The following is a 21,781-nucleotide window of genomic DNA, read 5'->3' as shown; positions in this document are numbered from 1 at the left end:
CCATTTGACAAGGTTTCCCTAAAGTAGGCTTACCCAGCAAGTCAAAGGATATGGAATCCACGGAAACTTGGCCGTGTGGATTCAGAATTGGATCGCCCACAGAAAGCAACAGATGGTAGTAGATGAAGTGCATTCTGTTTGGAGGTCCATGACATGTGGTGTTCTGCAGAGATCTTTTCTGGGACCCCTGCTCTTTGTTATTTTTATAAGTGGCTTGGACGAGGAAGTGGAAGAGTGGGTTAGTAAGTTTGCAGATGACATTAAGGTTGGTGGCGTAAAAGGCTGTTGTAGGTTACAACAGAATACAGACAGGATGCAGAGCTGGGTGGAAAAGTGGCAGATGGAGCTCAATCCAGAAAATTGTAAAGTGCTACATTTTGGAAGATTGAACTTGAGAACAGAGGATAACGGTTAATTTCAGGATTCTTAGCAGTGTGAAGGAACAGACAAATTTTGAGGTCCAAGTCCATAGTTGCTGTGCAAAGCAGTAGGGTGGTTCAAAAGGTGTTTGGTGTGCTGGCCTTCCTTGGTTAAGGAATTGAATTCAGGAGCCACGAAGTAATGCTGCAGTTCCTAAACTCTGATTAGACCTCAAAGAGCATTGCGTTCAATTCTGGAAATGAAGAAGGAACAACAAAATGCAGATGCTGAAATTCAGAGCAACACAAAAAGCACTGGAGGAACTCAGCATAAATGAAGGGAAATAGGCAGTGAATGTTTTGGGTCGCTACTTCACAAAGAATGATGTGCTGGATGCAGGGGCTAGTAAAATGCAAACCCAGGATTAGGGGATCTCTATCTCTGAAATGAAAATGATATTGAATTCATGTTGCAACTAGGAATACAAGGTCTTGTCAAAAGTTATGATATTTCAAAAAATCTTGAGAATCACAGACGTTTGCAACAAACTGGATAATGGTGAGAAATTTTTATCAATACCTTAATTTCTAGCGTGCCTCCAAAAGCCATTTTAAATTGTCCCTGAATATCTTTCGTAAACACTCGTTGGAAGGTTTGCTTAAATAGAGATGTGTTGAACGAATCCCCCATCACCATGTAGCCTCTTCAGGAATGATAAAAGAGAAAAGTCACAACAAACAAAATAAAATTGGTGAAACTACACAAAGGTGTTTAAAAAGATGGTGAATCAGAAAAACGATAGCAATTTCCAATACAAGAGTACTTTCTCTCAGGAGATTTAAATTTCAATCTCAAATTTGTTCGAGGACTCAGCATGTTCACACAGGTATATTTCATAGATTAAAGTTAATATAGTGAAGGAAAATTGATTCAAGTTATTATAGAAGAATAAACATTCATTATTCCTTAAAATGATTGACACAGCCAATGCAACCAAATTTATCTTCAATACTGGTCACATGGCAACAATTACTTGTACAATAGTATTCCTATATTCGAAATGATAATCTTCTTCTAAATTCAATCAACTTAAAATTATATATTTCTTTGATGCAGGATGTACCTTGTTCACTATGATTCTCAACTGGGATAAAGCAGATATATATTATATTTCATATTATACATGTGCATGTGTGATATATATACACATACACACACACATATCCATACACACGCACAGAGTGACTTTATCAAGAACCTCCTGCACCTAATAAAGTGGCCACTGAGAGTGAATGTTTGTGGTCTTGTGTTCCAGTTGCCAATTCACTTCAAGATTCGAAGCGTTGTGCATTCAGAGATCCTCTTCCACACACCAGTATTGCAACATGTGATTATTTGAAAACGCAAACACGAGGAAATCTGCAAATGCTGGAATTTTAAGCAACACACATAAAAGTTGCTGGTGAATGCAGCAGACCAGGCAGCATCTCTAGGAAGAGGTACAGTCGATGTTTCGGGCTGAGACCCTTCGTCAGAACTAACTGAAAGAAGAGCTAATAAGAGATTTGAAAGTGGGAGAGGGAGGGGGAGATCCAAAATGATAGGAGAATACAGGAGGGGGAGGGATGGAGCCAAGAGTTGGACAGGTGATTGGCAAAAGGGATATGAGAGGATAATGGGACGGGAGGCCTAGGGAGAAAGAAAGGGGGGGGGGGAACCAGAGGATGGGCAAGGTGTATAGTGAGAGGGACAGAGGGAGAAAAAGGAGAGAGAGAAAAATATATATATAAAACGGAAGGGGTATGAGGGGGAGGTGGGGCATTAGTGGAAGTTTGAGAAGTCAATGTTCATGCCATCAGGTTGGAGGCTACCCAGACGGAATATAAGGTGTTGTTCCTCCAACCTGAGTGTGGCTTCATCTTTACAGTAGAGGAGGCCGTGGATAGATGTATCAGAATGGGAATGGGACGTGGAATTAAAATGTGTGACCACTGGGAGATCCTGCTTTCTCTGGCGGACAGAGCGTATGTGTTCAACGAAATGGTCTCCCAGGCTGCATTGGGTCTCGCCGATATATAGAAGGCCGCATTGGGAACGTAGCTGATGGTGGAGGAATTTCCAGGACGAAGGAGATGTCCTTTTTTTTAAAGAAAGGGGTTTCCCTTCCTCCACCATCAACTCTGCTCTCAAATGCATCTCTCCCATTTTACGCACATCTGCTCTCACCCCATCCACCCGCCACCCCACTAGGAATAGGGTTCCCCTTGTCCTCACCTATCACCCCACCAGCCTCCGGGCCCAACATATTATTCTCTGTAACTTCCGCCACCTCCAATGGGATCCCACCACTAAGCACACCTTTCCCTCCCCACCTCTCTCTGCTTTCCGCAGGGATTGCTCCCTACGCAACTCCCTTGTCCATTCGTTCCCCCCCCCCCCATCCCTCCCCACCGATCTCCCTCCCGGTACTTATCCTTATAAGCAGAACAAGTGCTACACATGCCCTTACATTTTCTCCCTTACACCATTCAGGGCCCCGGACAGTCCTTCCAGGTGAGGCGACACTTCACCTGTGAGTCAGCTGGGGTGATATACTGCATCCAGTGCTCTCGATGCAGCCTTCTATATATTGGCGAGACCCAATGCAGACTGGGAGACCGCTTTGCTGAACACCTATGCTCTGTCCGCCAGAGAAAGCAGGATCTCCCAGTGGCCACACATTTAAATTCCACATCCCATTCCCATTCTGATATGTCTATCCACGGCCTCTTCTACTGTAAAGATGAAGCCACACTCAGGTTGGAGGAACAACACCTTATATTCCATCTGGGTAGCCTCCAAACTAATGGCATGAACATTTAGACTTCTCTAACTTCCACTAATGCCCCACCTCCCCCTCGTACCCCATCCGTTATTTATATATATAGGCCAATTATAATGCATCAGAAGTTTGTTTTGATTAGTCTTTCCAACCTATTTAAGAAAGATATAATAGAATTTATTTGCTACACGTACATGTTTAACAGTTTTCAGATTTTTTTTTGCTACAATTTAACTGTGGAGCAAAAGATCAAAATTCTAACTCACATCACATAGCTTTTACTTACCCCGTATGATTTGGGCAGCACTTCATTTCGTTGAGCCCAGTCTGATCCAATGCACAGGCATAGATATCAATAACATGGCCATTTGCTGCCGCTCTATTTGACAATGCTTCATAGTGCTATTTTAAGAATGCAAGTTCAAATACCAACAAATATTAAACTAATTCAAAATCTGCAACACTTATCAGGCATGATATAAAATTGAATTAATTCATATTATCACTTTTATCAGAACAACTCTGGAAAATGTAAAACAAACAGTTACAATTCTTAAATTATTGCAAAGTAATAATTTTAGATATAACTAATGTTACTATTTTCACAACAGAGATTGATAATAAGGATTACATTATGAAGATTGAACACATTCAGGTACTTAAATAATTGTATTAGAATATTAGGATTGAAGACTTTCAGCAAGGATTTGAACAGGATTAGTGATTATTGCACAAGAAGGTGCCAAATACAGCATGAATGTAAAAATGGTATAGAAAATATTGAGCATGCGAGCAAAAAAAATCATATGCTCTACTTGGACTAATTGATACCAAATAAGAATATTGCATTATGTTAATCATATGACAAATATCCTAAATAAATGTATGATTGTGATATGTTACAAAAGAGTTCTGGTTTGTAGATCAGGGTAAAGAGTTGAAGATGACAGTGTAGCCTATCTGGAATGGAACACTTGGAAACTGATGAAAAAAGGGGACACCTAGACTTAAAATGCAAATTCTGCTTAGACAATAATTTAAAGGTCACACAAAACATCAACTGCTATATTGTACCCACCACTTCCTTGTGAAGAAAAGGGAAGAGGCTGACTTTGAATATATATTTTTACAGGCATCCGTTAGTCTCATGAGACCATGGATTTGTGCCTTGTAAGGTTCCCAGGGCGCAGGCCTGGGCAAGGTTGTATGGAAGACCAGCAGTTGCCCATGCTGCAAGTCTCCCCTCTCCACGCCACCGATGTTGTCCAAGGGAAGGGCACTGGGGCCGATACAGCTTGGCACCAGTGTCATCGCAGGGCAAAGTGCCTTGCTCAAGGACACAACACGCTGCTTCAGCTGAGGCTCGAACTAGCGACCTTCAGATCACAAGACCATCGCCTTAACCACTTGGCCACGCTTTGAATAATTGCTTTCAGTATTAGCCATGGTGAAAGTATTCTGGATATCCCAAGAAAATTAAATCAGAGCTGGAAATTCATCAAAATTCATGAAAGCAAAAGAAAAAAAATAAAGAAGATAATGGCAACGAAGAGTCAGAGTGGTAATCTGTTGAGGATAAGAAGTCAGTAAGGATACTGCAGACCCCTACATATAATCATTCAAAGTTCTCTCGATTCAGGAATCATTTCTTTATGATGAACAAATTATATGAGTCTCTCTACTATTTGAGAAAGGTGAGAGGGGAAACCAGGGAATTATAGGCTAGCTAACCCAATATTTGTAGTTGAGATATTAACACGGTCTGTAATTAAGGACAGGGCAGTCAAAAACCTTGTTGCTTAGCAAATAAGCCTACAAGGATCTGTAAAGACAGGATTTGACTGGAAAACCTAACATAACTTTTGCTAGGGTAACTAAAATTGTCAACCTGGGAATTATCTTTCAAAAGACATATTCAAATGACTCTCAAAACATCCTCTTAGCTAAAATTGCTCATGGAATCGAAGGCAAATTATTAAGCTAGTTAGGAGATAGGTGAGTGACAAGATAATCAAATCAGGATCATGGACAAAATAGGGGAATAGATACCAAGAAGTGACTAATGGCATCCTCTAAGTTGTTTTGGAGGTTCAACTATATACACTGCATTTAATAATGCAAATGGTAAGTCAGAAAGCCATACATCAAATTTGTTGATGACACAAATAGGCAAGATTGCAATCAGGATAGATTTATACTTAAAATAGTAGAGAAATATTCAAAGATTAAGTAACTATAGGATTAAATTATGAGATGTTCCATTCTGGACCTATAAAAGATTGAAAAAAGATTAAAACAGTGGAAGCGCATAGAAACTTATGGATTCACATACTTAGATACTTAAAAAGTCACAGGTGAGTACTGTAAGGAAAATAACCAAATAACTAACAGAATACTAAAGTATGCACATGGTACAAGAATACAAGCTGTTAGAAATCTGTCACAGCAATCCATTTGACTCAGCATACTTGATGCAATCAGAGAAGTTCTGGACATTAATCCTTAGGAAGTTGTCAGTGGAGGGAATGCAACCTAGATCACTCCTGGACTTCAGTTTAAATTATTAGGTGAGATTATTACACAGACAAGGATTATTTTCCTTGAAATTTAGATGTCAAGAAATGAACTGATCAAAACTTATCAGGTATTATGGGAAACGTACTACAACAAAATAATCCAATCTTAATGGTTCTAGAGTGCAGAAATAGCAATGGATAAATCCAAAAATTACAGCCCAACCATTAAGGAATGAAGTTAGAAAGTAACGCTATACTGAAAGTGCGAAACTAGTTTAGGATTTTTTTCTTCTGTAAATGGTAGCTGATGCTAGTTTAATTGTTGATACTAAAGATAATAGGCAAGTATATGGAGTAATATCATGGGTCAGCCATTATCTTATTGAATGGCAGAGCACACTTTTCAAGGACTAAGTAGTCAGTCCTGCTCCTAACTGTGTTATGGCTGGGTACATGGAGTAAAGTCACACACTGGCAGCAACCATGTTAGAGAATGAAGTTGAAAATCAAAATAACTGTTGATGCTAGAGGCCTGACATAAAAGCAGATAATATTGGAAGTATTCAGTAGGGCAGAAAGCTTACTTGTAAAGTAGAGATAACATTTTAGGTCAAAGACCCTTCAGCACAGTCAATGGGCTAAGACTACACATCTTCCTATGCTCATATTCAGGAAAAGTGTGCAACACTTACCTTCATGGCTTTCTTCATGTATTTGATGTTGTCTTTCTCAATGTCATGCCAAGACCTGATAGGTGTCTTTAGATCATCACCCACAACCATTCCAGGCCCTTGTGTGGCCGGTCCCCCAATGAACAGCATCACACGACCTCCAGTGTTGGGAAAAGTACACTGTTTAAATGAAAGTTAAATCAAAGCTAGGGGTAAGTAAATTAGTATAAATTACTACTGGACAACATGCACTAAATTATTTTGTACGGTCTTTACAATTTCAGCATTAGTAATATATAATCTTAAATAAGTTGCACTCATTTAGTTACACTTCCAGATCTTCCATAATTTATTTAGTTGAGGCCCTCCGTTGGTTGGTTGCTGTTGATCATGGATGTTGCACCCCAGCTGTCTACATGATATGTAAGTCAGGACAGTACAATATGGAAAGCAAGCTGTTGCCCATGTAGTAGGCTCCCACTTTCCACACAGCTGATGAATCAAAGGAACAGAAAAGACGGATACAGATTGGCACCAGCTGCATTGCAGGAATTGCCAGTCAGCATTGAACTCAATGTAGGACTGCCTTATGGACTCCAGCTACGGATTTTTCCTTGGGGTTTACTCCCAAAGCCTTCCCCATGGGTATGGTGCGAGGAAGCAAAGATTTGAGATCAGAACTTTCCTTCTCCTAGATGAGCTGCCAACTACAGCTAACGAGCCTTATCTGCCTGAAGTAACTGGTTTTAAGCAATCAGAAACCCACCTTTGCCCCTTCTGTCAGTAGAAATGGTTTCACTGGGCTCAGTAGCTAACCCACACGTGCAGGCCAGGAGCTGGACTTGGTTGTCAGAGGCCATTTGAGATGCACATCATTGGGAACCTTTAAAAGGTAGTGGGAACTTCCCCCTCACTACCATCCCTGGTTATAACAACCTTAAGGAACCAAATTCAGTACACATTAGAACCAGGATGTTTTGGCTATCTTAAACGGCTGCCCCAGTTATCCAAAGTTTCATGGAAATAGTTACAAAGGTATAAAAAAGACAAACTACTATTTAATTGAGTAACAAATTATGTATTTAAATGAAATAGAGAACAAATGAAAATATAACTATTATTACTACAGTACTATAAAACTGTATTAGTTTGTAATGGTTACCAATAGGAATTTATTGACTGTATGTTGGCATGTTCTTTTGATTGACTGTAAATGAACAAAATTAGCACAGACACCTTGTGCAGATATTGAACTGGACTATTTCATTGCCTTTCTGCATGAAGTAAAGTCGTAATCCAACAATAAATTTCCTGGCATCCTTTGTAGTTGCTAGCTACTGAGTTCAGTTGTGTCACCCTTGTAATTTGCCTCATTTTCATATTCCCCGCCTTGGTGTTTTGATACAATGCTTTCAACAATTGCATCCCCTAAATCTTCATTTTCAATGGTAACATTCAAGATGATAGTTGACAGTTTCAAATTTTGCATAGTTCCCAACTTGTTGAAGTAGTGAAATCATTTCATTTTCACTCCCGGCCATTTCTGGAGTCTCCAAGTCAGAATACTTGAAACTGCAGTGAGCAAAACAGTTCTGAATTGTCTTGCTGTTTACTTCTCACCAACTATCACTGACAAACTGTACTGTCTGTAAAAGCTTATCCCTTGCACACACTTCCTTTGCTGTTGAAGATGTAATAGATTTTCTTCAATTGCTTCAAGAATGTGGTTCACCAATTTTTCTGTCAATACAACATCTTTAAATTTTTACTGATTCCCATATCTATTAACTGCACCAAGGATGTGTATTGGCAGCCAGAACTCCAGCTGGATATTTTTCAAACATTCTACACCAGGGTGCGCAGCAAAATTGCATTCCTCTACAGGTCCATATCCCAACTCATCAGCCATTTCTTATAAATTCAGAAGTCATCTGCGCATTCTTATTAGCATAGTACTCCAATGGTAAATTGTTTCCTTATTGATCCCTCAGCATATTGATTTAAAACCCTATTGCTATACAGTCTGTGAAATAATGCTCCACACTACTTTTGCCAATCGTATTACCATAACTTCCTTAATTATACAAAGAACAATACTGCCATATTGTGGATACCTATGTACAAGAGGCTTCAGAGTTTTCTGTCCCTTATTGTTTCTTAACTCCACTCACAATGTGTCTACTTCTTGATTTTAGGTTAAAATCTGTTCTTCCATCCTTTAATATCAAGGCAGCTTCTCCTCCTCTACCATTCTGTCCAAATCTTCCAGAAGTATTCCAGAATACCTAATTTTCAACCTTAGTCATTTTAGCGTATTGATTACCATACCTATTTGTTTCTAATTATGCTGTGTTTTTTTAATTAAAAATCTATCCTGGTTAAAAATTCTGTCTTTTACCATTTTCCTAACTGAATGTATATTCATATTTCTTTCTAATAAACTCTTGTTATCTTTATCTGGTTTTCAAATCCTAAAAACTTCTATACCTCCAATTTTAAAATCATATCTCACTACTCTAGAAAATAGTTTCCAACTATATACCTGATCAATTTGTTTACTCATTCTTAACATTTCAATTAGAAAACCTTTTAATTTTTACAGGGAATGCATGGTTAGTTTTGCAGCTCTTTCTCTTAGCTGATGTTGCAATATTTGCAATTACCGGCCATTTTTAAAAGTGCAAGGTCTCCATCTGCTGGTCTGCCAATACCATTAATATCATTGCAGTAGTAAACTTCATGTATAAGATACCCCAAACTAGTCAAAGTTTTGCAATGATCTGAAGGATACACTAATTAGGAAGGGAACTGAAAGCTTAGTCATAGGGTCACAAAGGGTAAGGGAGTTTAAAGAGTTTGATCAGAAGGATTTTTTTCACCATCAATTAAAGCAAAAATCCCTTCCTAAAATCTGCATATTTCTATGTACTACTCTAATGAAAATATTAAAGAAAATATTCTATGTACTACTCTAATGAAAATATTAAAGTATATACTAAAAAGTTATATAACATCCCTCTAGTTCAATTGAATACAAACCCACTCTAGTTGGGCCTAATTACCTCAACTCTTTTTTCAATCTGGCATTAGCCCCACACCTTACACTCCAAGTCCTTCCTAATAACTATAATTTTCTATAGAAGGAATGAGTATCATTATTAGTTGCTGGATTAATGGGTCTGTCATATGGTGAGAATTTAGAAGAATAAGAAGTTAATTCTTTAGAACACACTAAGTTCCTGGGGTAAATGCAAAGAGGATGCTTTGCTTGACTAAGGAGTCTAGGATTAGGAGTCAAGAGTATCAAAATAAGGGACAGATCATTAATATCTGAAATACAGAGGGTGATGAATCTTTACAATCCTCAACGGCAGAGGGCTGTATATTTAGTTATTGACAGCATTCAAACAGAGACTGACAAATTTCTGTACATTAGAGGAATCAAAGGATACAGAAAATAATGTGGTGTTATAACATTGCCATGATTCTGAATAGCACAGTAGGTTCAAGAGGCCAAGTAGTCTGTTCCTGCTCCTAGTTCTTTAATTCTTATGAGGAAAGAACTGGCTTAAAGAGGTAGAAAATTATAGCTGTTTCTCAGAATGAGGGATGGTGGACAATAATATGTACAATAACATTTTCAATATTACATTTCCAACACAAGATTGGAAGTGTGGTAAATAGTGAAGAGGACAGCTATTCTGGAATCTTAATATAACAAACACATTCCTTTTAATTTCTTTATACAGTAATACAAAAATAGGCAGCAGGAAGACAGATAACCTGATACAGGGGTAAATGAAGTGCAAAGTGATATACAGTACAACTGCAGAAAAGTAGAGACAATGTGGATGCTCTGGTACCAGCAGTAAGCTACGCAGAAACAAATGGAATGCATCTCTGAAACTGACAGGCCTTCTTTCAAGAGTGATGATATTGGATCCTGCACTTCGTAGAGGCTGAGTGTGCAAAAACAGAAGAATTGATGAAAACACATTGGTTAGGCCATTGTTTAGGAGTTAAACAACAGTTTTCAGTCATTGCACTTTACCAGAGTCCATGGGAAAGAGGAAGATTGAATAGGAAGGTTCCAGGAATGAGTTATTTTAGCAAAAAGGTTAGACTGTACATTCCCAAACCAAGAGCTGTGGATGAAACAGGAAGTACTTCATCTGCTGAAGGCTAGATCTGTGACATTCAAATCCGGCAACTCAGGCCTGTACCAGAAAACCAGGTATGACTCGCGGAGGGTCATTTCAAGGGCAAAGAGACAATTTCGAACGAGGTTAAAGGTGACATCGGATGTACGACAACTCTGACAGGGTTTGCAAGACATTACTTCCTACAGAGCGAAACCCAATAGCATGAATGGCAGCAATGCTTCACTACCAGATGAACTCAACGCCTTCTATGCCCGCTTTGAAAGGGAGAATTTAACAACAGCTGTGAAGATCCCTGCTGCACATGATCACCCTGTGATCTCTGTCTCAGAGGCCGATGTTAGGTTGTCTTTCAAGACCGTAAACCCTCGCAAGGCGGAAGGTCTCAATGGAGTACCTGGTAAGGCCCTGAAAACCTGTGCCAACCAACTAGCAGGAGTATTCAAAGACATTTTCAACCTCTCACTGCTACGGACGGAAGTTCCCACTTGCTTCAAAAAGGCAACAATTTATACCAGTGCCTAAGAAGAAAACTATGAGCTGTCTTAAAGACTATCGCCCGGTGGCACTCACATCTACAGTGATGAAAGCTTTAAGAGGTTGGTCATGACTAGACTGAACTCCTGCCTCAGCAAGGACCTGGACCCATTGCAATTTACCTATCGCCACAACAGGTCAACAGCAGATTCAATCTCAATGGCTCTTCATATGGCTTTAGACCACCTGGACAACACAAACACCTATGTCAGGATCCTGTTCATTAACCATAGCTCAGCATTTAATACCATCATTCCCACAATCCTAATTGAGAAGTTACAGAACATGGGCCTCTGTACCCCTTCTGCAATTGGATCCTCGACTTCGTAACCAGAAGACCACAACCTGTGCAGATTGGTGATAACATCTCCTCCTCGCTGACGATCAACACTGGTGCACCTCAGGGGTGTGTGCTTAGCCCACTACTCTACTCTCTCTATACCCATGACTTTGTGGCTAGACATAGCTCAAGTACTATCCATAAATTTGCTGATGATACAACCATTGTTGGTAGAATCTCAAATGGTGACAAGAGGGTTTACAGGAACAAAATATACCAACTAGTGGAGTGATGTCGCAGCAACAACCTGGCACGCAAGATGAAAGAGCGGATTGTGGACTTCAGGAAGGGTAAGACAAAGGAACACATACCAATCCTCATAGAGGGATCAGAAGTGGAGAGATTGAGCAGTTTCAAGTTCCTGGTGTCAAGATCTCTGAGGACCTAACCTGGTCCCAACATATCGATGCAGTTATACAGAAGGCAAGACAGTGACTATACTTCATTAGGAGTTTGAAGAGATTTGGTATGTCAACAAATACACTCAAAAACTTCTACAGATATACCATGGAGAGCATTCTGACAGGCTGCATCACTGTCTGGTATGGGGCGGGGGGGAGCTACTGCACAGGACTGAAAGAAGAGAGGGTTGTAAACTTAGTCGGCTCCATCTTGGGTACTAGCCTACAAAGTACCCAGGACATCTTCAAGGAGCAGTGTCTTAGAAAGGCAGCATCGATTATTAAGGACCTCCAGCACTCAGGGCATGCCCTTTTCTCACTGTTACTATCAGGTAGGAGGTACAGAAGCCTGAAGGCACATGATCAGTGATTCAGGAACAGCTTCTTCCCCTCTGCCATCCGATTCCTAAATGGACATTGAACCCTTGGATACTACCTCACTTTTTTTTTTAATATATATTATTTCTGATTAATGCACGAATTTTAATCTTTTCAATATACGTATACTGTATTGATTTACTTTGTTTTTCTTCTATATATTATTCATTGTATTGAACTGCTGCTGCTAAGTTAACAAATTTCACGACACATGCCGGTGATAATAAACCTGATTCTGATTCTGATTCTGAAACTATAGAAACAAGACTGTTCTCCCTGGAAACAGTATAGTCAAGACAGCTGTGGGAATCAGTAGGCTTATAAAAGATAGTCTGATAGATATTCTGCTTCCAGAAATGGAGACAGAATGATTGAAGTGATCAAGAGTATATGAAGTATTACTTATATAGCCAGGTAGGGACTGAACCAAAGAGGTCAAAATGGAGTTAAGGTGTACCAACGTGTTCAGTGGTACAGGTGCAGGCAAAAGCAATGGGTTACCCAGACAGTCAGGTCTGTAATTCTTGGGTAAGAGGTAGAAATCAGCAGTGCAGAATAATGGAACTCTGAGGTTGGTGGCAGTGGATGGGGGATCTCCAGAGTCGATGAGCTTGGTGATGGTGCAGGAGACAATGACCTAATGCCCATTAGAGGGGTCTCGTTCAAAGGGTAACTAAGAGAAGGTATCTGAGAGTTGCCACCTGGCCTCAGCAAGGTAGCAGTCAGTCTACCAGACTACAACACTCCTCTTGTCTGTGGTTTTGATGGTGAGGTTAGGATTGGTGCAGAGAGAGTGGAGGGCAGCGCGTGTAGAGGGCACAAGGTTCAAAGAGGAAAGAGGAGTGCTGAAGTCAAGAAGAATGATGTTGTTGGATCCAACTGTTAATTTTTAGATTAGACTGTTTAATTGTTATTTTCTTTGCAGCTTAGCAATTAATTATTTGAGCAACACACATCAAAGTTGCTGGTGAACGCAGCAGGCCAGGCAGCATCTGTAGGAAGAGGTGCAGTCGACGTTTCAGGCCGAGACCTTTCGTCAGGACTAACTGAAGGAAGAGTGAGTAAGGGATTTGAAAGTTGGAGGGGGAGGGGGAGATCCAAAATGATAGGAGAAGACAGGAGGGGGAGGGATAGAGCCAAGAGCTGGACAGGTGATAGGCAAAAGGGGATATGAGAGGATCATGGGACAGGAGGTCCGGGAAGAAAGACAAGGGGGGGGAGGGGACCCAGAGGATGGGCAAGAGGCATATCCAGAGGGACAGAGGGAGAAAAAGGAGATTTAGAGAAAGAATGTGTGCATAAAAATAAGTAACAGATGGGGTACGAGGGGGAGGTGGGGCCTTAGCGGAAGTTAGAGAAGTCGATGTTCACGCAATAGATGGGGTACGAGCCTCTATCTTGGCTCTATCCCTCCCCCTCCTGTCTTCTCCTATCATTTTGGATCTCCTCCTCCCCCTCCAACTTTCAAATCCCTTACTCACTCTTCCTTCAGTTAGTCCTGACGAAGGGTTTTGGCCTGAAACGTCGACTGCACCTCTTCCTACAGATGCTGCCTGGCCTGCTGCGTTCACCAGCAACTTTGATGTATGTTGCTTGAATTTCCAGCATCTGCAGAATTCCTGTTGTTTGCAATTAATTACTTGCTTGTATTTTATATAATACCTTATATATAAGTAACTGCTTATAATGATTCCTAATGGCTATACAAAGTATAATTCTGGAAAGCTCTGTAAGTTTCTTTGTTCTGCATTAAGTGAATAAGCGCTTTCTCATTGGTTAACTTGGTACTGCAGTATTCAAATTAGTACTTTCTAATTGGTTGTCTCGTATCTACAAATTTTTAATGGAAGTTTTCTCATCTCTGTGATATAAAATTGCTATTTTATGCTAGGTACCATACTTAGTTTCTCTCTTCTAGAACTAGTAGAACCCCTATCACTGCTTGTTTCAATTTATCTTTGTTCTATTAACTCTTAAAATGATAGTGAAACAACAAGTTGTGCGCCTCATTCCCGACGTCTAAAATAACTTGGATTTAAACACCAGAATCCAACGTGACTCATCAGCAGTTAGAGATGAAATGATCCAGAGTGTGCAGGATACCAGAGCATGGTGTCCAAGAAGAACAGGAGGATTAAAGATGGGAGAAGAGGTCATCAGTGGGGGATGAAATAAGAAGTAGGCTTGGAGAGGGAGGCAACAGAAGAAGAACTTGGCATCATGGCAGGCAAGGAACTCACTAAGGTGTTGGTACGGGGTAAAATGGTAAGGCACTTTCTGAGGACAGAACATTCTGCATCAGAGAAAGGAAGGTCAGAGGGGATGATTAAATCATGGCAGAGATATGAGCTGGGATCGGAGGGGAAGAGAGTTGGTGGGGTCAGAGGGGGGGGGATTGAGATCTTCAGGGAAAATGGGTTGGGAGAAGAAAGGGGCTCAGATGAATGAAAGGGGGACAAAGGGTAAAAGGAAGCCTGAGAAACCCAGGGGTGGTTGGGAGTAGTAGTGGAAGAAGAAGAGTGATAGGATCCAGAGGCAGTGAGAAAGGTCTTGGCCCGGAGGTGAAGGCGGCAGAGGTCAGAACCGGTACCAGAGCCAGAAACAGAGACAGTGGGATCTCTGCACTGGAGGCAACTAGGGCCATTAGAACTAGAGCTGGAGGAAACAGGGTCAGCTGGCTCAAGATGGCGCAAGTCAAGGTTGGAACTGGATGGAGCTGGAGGCGGCAGGGTTTGCAGTTTAAGGGTGGCCTGGGCTGAGATCCAAGTTGCAGTTAGAGGCAGACGGTCTGCAGCCTGCAGGAGGCCAGGTCCCATTCCAGAGGTGGCAGGAGCCACATCCTGCAGGAGGTTAAGGCCAAGGACCAAGCCAGAAGCAGCTCGGGCCAAGGTCTGAAGACGGATGATCTTCTGATCCTTCCTGGACAGGAGGAAGGAGAAAAATTGGCAGTTGAAGGTATGGATCCATGACAGGAAGCTGTAGCAGAGAAAGAGATCGGCCTGTAGGTATCCCTGCATGGTGCTGAGGATGGTATATAGAATCCAGAGGGAAAAATGGCGGAAGAAGCAATCAACTGAACACAGGTACATGAAATCCTTATTGGGCCCAAACTGAGAGGGCTGGAAGTCCCAATAAAATTTTAGAATGTACTTGACGCATATCTTGCTCACCAGTGACTTTTGGAAGTTGAAAACATTGGAGGTTTTGATAGAGTTTAAGCTAGACAATTTATTCATGACAGTTAACCCAAGAGATCTTGTATCCAAAATGGAGAGGAGAGAAGGCTGGAGAGAAAGAGAAGTGGAGGCTGCAATTTGCTATGTAATTATTTGAATAAACCAACAGTATATTAAAAATGGCAGGTTCCATCACGTCTTGAAAATGAATACACATGCAACAAGTTCAATTGAGTTAATAATGCTGTACAACTGCTCTCGTGCCTACTTCAAAAATCAAGTTTTTTTTTAGGTAGATAATTTCATACCTCTAATAGACCAACAGCAATGGACAAAGCAACCCCAGTTGATCTCAGTGGTCTTTTTCCTTGTGGTACAGGCCAAGGATCACGTTGTAGTTCTCCCAAAAGATCAGTCAAATTCATGTCAATTTTTTGAACAGGTTGCAAAAATCTGTGAATTTAAATATTTGAAGTATATTAAGCACTTCAGAACTATTACACTGTTCAATGAAGACATTAAATTCAGTTTCTCAAGTGGTGCATGAGTAGATTAGTATTGAATTAAACGAATGATTAGCATAAACCTCAAGGCATAAAGGCAATCTCAAGGTTCAAGTAATGGTAAACGTATTTCTGTTCTGATGATTTTTATGACAAAAACATATATGTTACCATAAGATCCAAATATGCACTATTTTCATGAAACTTCGGCTAACTGGGGTAGCTGCCTAATTGGGCCAAAATGTACTGTCCCGATGTGTCCCAATTAACCAGAATCCACCATATATGGGTGTATACACACACACATACATATATACATACATAAAGATACTCCACTTAAATTACTGAAGCTATATGCTCTTTCTTACTCAAAGAATTGGAATTTGGTTCTTAAGACTTGGATACATTTTAAAATGAAAAACAATTTATCACTTTTGAAAGCTAATGTTGGATTTAACATTAATTCTGTTTTTGTTCAAAGTACTAGCTTCATAGCTAATTTGAAGTGGTTTCCACTTTGCTAATAACTTTTTGGAGTGCCACAGGAATTGTAAAGAAAATGAATCAGAACCAGTGCATTCACCATATCAGCTGTTCTCACTCTATGCCAGTTATCATCATCTTTACCCACAACTAAAACACTCCTATTAAAATTCTTGTTGTGCAAAGCCCTACAATCAGTGTATTTGTATTTTAAATATCACTATTAACCATAAATTCAGACAAACAGAAGTACTTAAGTACATAAGAGATCAGGTGGTCTTAATGGTAGCTTTCCTAGTAAGGAGTATAATGAAAGGACTAAGTGTAAACTAACAAATACTTCTCAGTGAAACAAACTACTCAATGAAGCATGTGGATCAATTAGTTAAAAATTAGTGGACATAGCTTTAAAGTAATTTTGAAACAGCTAATCAGGACAACAGTAAGGCAAAGCTATCATATAATGAGAAGTCATTATCTACAGCGCACTCTGCGAAGATGGAAGAAGGGGACTCACTGAGTTGAATGACCTCCTTCCTTGGTGTAACAATTTGAGGATCTTGTGGCCACACGCTGTTGTACATACTTACTGTAGAGAAATCTCCCAGCTGAGGAGAGCTGCAGTCTATAACACGTCTATAACTTCCAACAGAAGTGATAAGACAGGCCATAGGATTCAGGCAGTCTGTCAACACTCTAGAAGCTACTGTGGTCTCAAACAACACCCACACTTACCAGCACACATCCAAGCCATTTATCTCCATGCACAGTAGCCACACTGCTCACCTCTGCACATTTGATATTTCACTTCCTATCATGACAATAGGATCAATGTTTAGACCACTTTCCTGGTAGTCCCACATGCTAACAGTTGTCTTAATTATAGAATGGTGGAGGGAGGGGCATGGGGAGACGGGTAAGAAAATGAGTGCTCAGACTCCAGAATAGCAGCATTATAATGAATTACCATTCTGCAGGGCATCACTTTCCAAATGGGAGGCGAGTGCAATTGTAGAAATCTGAATTATGAAGAATATTATTGAAATATATTGCATCTTTTGTTTGATGTTAGACTTTCACCTACCCTCCAGATTTCATTGGTTCTTTTCAATTACATTAGTATTATCAAAGGTTTAATAATTCTGTTACTATAGTAGGAAATAGTAGCACTTAAGATTGATAATGGCTTCTATCTAAAAAGCTTCTATCTTGTGGTTCATTTTTTTTCCTGACTGTGAAGTTAAATAATTAAGATACAACTTTACCTGTTGGATGGAGGAGGCTGCTGAACCTGAGGTCCACGCCCTGCTTGGGCACCTAATGGCTTGGTTAAGCCCAACATGTCCTGTTTAAAAAAAAATAAAGTAACTTAAAGCTATTAATAATGCAATAAATACATTTCCTTCTTCCACTGAAGTCATGGTCAGCAAATATGCTTGTTCAAAGCACAGCCATCAATATTCAGTTTATATTCAAATTCCCCAAACAGCATGAGCTCAGTTCTTCAGGAAAAGAGTTCATACTAACTGCTAATACGTGGTAATTCACAGAAAAAGTATAACTTACTTACAATTTTAATGAGAAATACTCCTTATTCAGAATAGATCCCAATTAGTCTAATAATATTATATAGAAGCTCTGGCTACTATTTCAGGTTGTATTATGCTATTTCTCACATACAGAACCAAAGAAGTTTGCTCATTACAGATCAGCTGTATATAACCCAGGGAACTAACAGAAACATAAATGAAGTATTTCTCTGACTCAAACACAAGCTTTTTTAACTCAGGGAGAAAACAGCTACCTATTAAACTACTACTCAACTTGGCTAGCATGCCTTTATCACCTTGTCAAAGGCATACTTGCCCTTCTAAGATCAATCTCCTTAAAACATTTTGATCAAGTGATGTTTATTTGTTCCAAATCACAATAAGAGGAAAATACAAGTTCCCAGAAAAATTAGCATGAATTCAAAATCATTTTTCATCACTACTTCAAGGACAAGCAGCTAACTTATCAATGTTTTGACTTTTAAAAAAACTTACACTAATCAAACTATGTTAGAAAACTGCTCATAATAACATTATACTCAGGAAGTTTCAACAATTTAAAAAGCATTTTTGTTCTAGAATATTCTCACAATATACCATGTAAAATATAAAATGCAACTGAACCGATAAGAAATGAAATTCTTAAAAAAAAGGTGAGAGTATAGTTGGTTCCTGGTGATCAGCAAAACAACTTAGACAGCTTGTTTCCGGAGGTGGATAAAATTACAGCTTTACTTTTAAAACCAAAAGGATCATCATTAATCTATCAGCTTCAAATTCCTACCCTGGCATTAGTGCTTACCTGCAGCTGCTTTGCTGTCAGATCCTTTGTACCTCTGAAGACATAACTTTTAGATATACCCTCACAACCAAGCTCATGAACCTGTACCATTCTGCCAAATGTAATAAGACCAACCAAAGCTGTAGGTGGCAGAAGGCTCAAGGACATTTGCATGGATTCTTTCAAGGCTTGCAAATCTTCATCTTCTATGCAAGTATCCACAACATAAAGAAAGATTAAAGGCATCTGAGGGCCACGCTGTAGAGAAGAAGAAATGTGCAACATACTTAAGTCTCTAAATAAATAATGCAGCAATGAAAACTGCAGGAACAAGTAGTATTGACAAAGCATTGCTATTTCTTGAAAATCTATTTAACTTCAATATGATTTCAATATAACTCAGCAAAATGAATAAAATATGTCTATGCTAAGTAAAACTGTGATTCAAAAGTCTTACCTGAACTACATACTCAATCGTTGAAAATTGTGGTAGAAGCTCTGCTGGTTGGTTCATTTCAGATATCCCAGAATAGGAAGGTGGAAACTATGTAAAATATAAATTAAATATACTTAAAACAAGTACCTTAAAAGTGAGCAACACACATAAAAGTTGAACGCAGCAGGCCAGGCAGCATCTCTAGGAAGAGGTACAGTCGATGTTTCGGGCTGAGACCCTTCGTCCGGACTAACTGAGAGAAGAGCTAGTAAGGGATTTGAAAGTTGGAGGGGGAGGGGGAGATCCAAAATGACAGGAGAAGACAGGAGGGGGAGGGATGGAGCCAAGAGCTGGACAGGTGATTGGCAAAAGGGATATGAGAGGATCATGGGACAGGAGGCCCAGGGAGAAAGAAAAGGGGGAGGGGGGAAACCAGAGGATGGGCAAGGGGTATAGTGAGGGGGACAGAGGGAGAAAAAGGAGAGAGAGAAAAAGTATGTGTGTATATAAATTATTAGCGGATGGGGTACGAGGGGGAGGTGGGGCACTGGCGGAAGTTAGAGATGTCAATGTTCATGCCATCAGGTTGGAGGCTGCCCAGACAGAATATAAGGTTTTGTTCCTCCAACCTGAGTGTGGCTTCATCTTTACAGTAGAAGAGGCCGTGGATAGACATATCAGAATGGGACGTGGAATTAAAATGTGTGGCCACTGGGAGATCCTGCTTTCTCTGGCGGACAGAGCGTAGGTGTTCAGTGAAACAGTCTCCCAGTCTGCGTCGGGTCTCGCCAATATATAGAAGGCCACATTGGGAGCACCGGACGCGGTATATCACCTCAGCCGACTCACAGGTGAAGTGTCGCCTAACCTCGAAGAACTGTCTGGGTCCCTGAATGGTAGTGAGGGAGGAAGTGTAAGGGCATGTGTAGCACTTGTTCCGCTTACAAGGATAAGTGCCAGGAGGGAGATAGGTGGGGAGGGATGGGGGGGAGCGAATGGACAAGGGAGTCGCGTAGGGTGTGATCCCTGCGGAAAGCAGAGGGTGGGGGAGGGAAAGATGTGCTTTGTGGTGGGATCCCGTTGGAGGTGGCAGAAGTTATGGAGAATTATATGTTGGACTCGGAGACTGGTGGGGTGATAGTTGAGGACAAGGGGAACCCTATTCGTAGTGGGGTGGCGGGAGGATGGAGTGAGAGCAGATGTACGTGAAATGGGAGAGATGCGTTTAAGAGCAGAGTTGATGGTGGAGGAAGGGAAGCCCCTTTCTTTAAAAAAGGAGGACATCTCCTTCGTCCTGGAATGAAAAGCCTCATCCTGAGAGCAGATGCAGCGGAGACGGAGGAATTGCGAGAAGGGGATGGCATTTTTGCAAGAGACAGGGTGAGAAGAGGAATAGTCCAGATAGCTGTGAGAGTCAGTAGGCTTATAGTAGACATCAGTAGATAAGCTGTCTCCAGGCATAGAGACAGAAAGATCTAGAAAGGGGAGGGAGGTGTCGGAAATGGACCAGGTGAACTTGAGGGCAGGGTGAAAGTTGGAGGCAAAGTTAATGAAGTCAACAAGCTCAGCATGCGTGCAGGAAGCAACGCCAATGCAGTCATCAATGTAGCGAAGGAAAAGTGGGGGACAGATACCAGAGCAACACACATAAAAGTTGCTGGTGAACACAGCAGGCCAGGCAGCATCTCTAGGAAGAGGTGCAGTCGACGTTTCAGGCCGAGACCCTTCGTCGGGACTAACTGATGCTGCCTGGCCTGCTGCGTTCACCAGCAACTTTTATGTGTGTTGCTTGAATTTCCAGCATCTGCAAGATGCTGCCTGGCCTGCTGCGTTTACCAGCAACTTTTATGTGTGTTGCTTGAATTTCCAGCATCTGCAGAATTCCTGTTGTTGACAGATACCAGAATAGAAAGCCAACAAAAAGGCAGGCATAGCTAGGACCCATACAGGTGCTCATGGCTACACCTTTAGTTTGGAGGAAGTGGGAGGAGCCAAAGGAGAAATTATTAAGAGTAAGGACTAATTCCGTTAGATGGAGCAGAGTGGTGGTAGAGGGGAACTGGTTAGGTCTGGAATCAAAAAAGCAGTGACATTTTTAAAAATACTTTTTTTCCTCTTTTCTTTTACAGAAAATACTCTCCTTACGCATGCAAGTTTTTGACCTAGTGAAGTACACAAAAACTTTAAGGATAAAAGTTGAATATCTAAAAACCTGTTTTAAATTCAAGTAATTGCCAAGCCAGTCAAATGAGTTACACTCATATCATAAACACTGCAATACTCCATTTAAAATATATTCATGTTATACAGTATCTCAACACACATTGTAGTGAAACACCAGTAAAATACATACAAATAATTTATCTTACCTGATTTCTCTGATAGCAGAAATTACAAGCCCACAACTTTGCCTTATAATCCACCTGACTAAGAGCAACAAGAAAACAAATCAGTTTGCATTTTGCTTAGTTTTCTTCCATATACTTAGCAGCAGAAATAAAATTTTTCAGATTCCTCAATACCTATCACTAATTTTCTGTCCTATAGGAAATCACTTAAAAAGGACATTACAGGACAGGTCTCTACAATAATCTTAACAAACCTTGGTCCACCTGGCAATACTTCAGGCAAGAACTAATTTTGCAAGTGTTAGAAAGAGGGCCATTGG

General features: G+C 40.5%; 1 protein-coding gene across 1 annotated transcript in view; it reads right to left on the bottom strand.

The window, feature by feature from the left end:
* Nucleotides 1-21,781, bottom strand: part of sec23a (Sec23 homolog A, coat complex II component) — a 61,915-nt gene that overhangs the window by 22,505 nt on the left and 17,629 nt on the right. Inside the window, exons 3-10 of the mRNA XM_072267538.1 lie at nucleotides 21,483-21,540; nucleotides 19,135-19,221; nucleotides 18,699-18,935; nucleotides 17,612-17,691; nucleotides 15,669-15,813; nucleotides 6,390-6,548; nucleotides 3,468-3,583; nucleotides 940-1,063 (exon numbers count right to left, since the gene is read on the bottom strand). Coding sequence (XP_072123639.1) covers nucleotides 940-1,063; nucleotides 3,468-3,583; nucleotides 6,390-6,548; nucleotides 15,669-15,813; nucleotides 17,612-17,691; nucleotides 18,699-18,935; nucleotides 19,135-19,221; nucleotides 21,483-21,540 — 1,006 coding nt within the window. The remainder of the gene's footprint in view (nucleotides 1-939; nucleotides 1,064-3,467; nucleotides 3,584-6,389; nucleotides 6,549-15,668; nucleotides 15,814-17,611; nucleotides 17,692-18,698; nucleotides 18,936-19,134; nucleotides 19,222-21,482; nucleotides 21,541-21,781) is intronic.

Source organism: Mobula birostris, chromosome 1 (assembly GCF_030028105.1).
Source record: "Mobula birostris isolate sMobBir1 chromosome 1, sMobBir1.hap1, whole genome shotgun sequence".
NCBI lineage: Eukaryota > Metazoa > Chordata > Chondrichthyes > Myliobatiformes > Myliobatidae > Mobula > Mobula birostris.
Note: the sequence above shows the minus strand (reverse complement) of the source record. Positions and strands in the feature narration are given on the sequence as shown.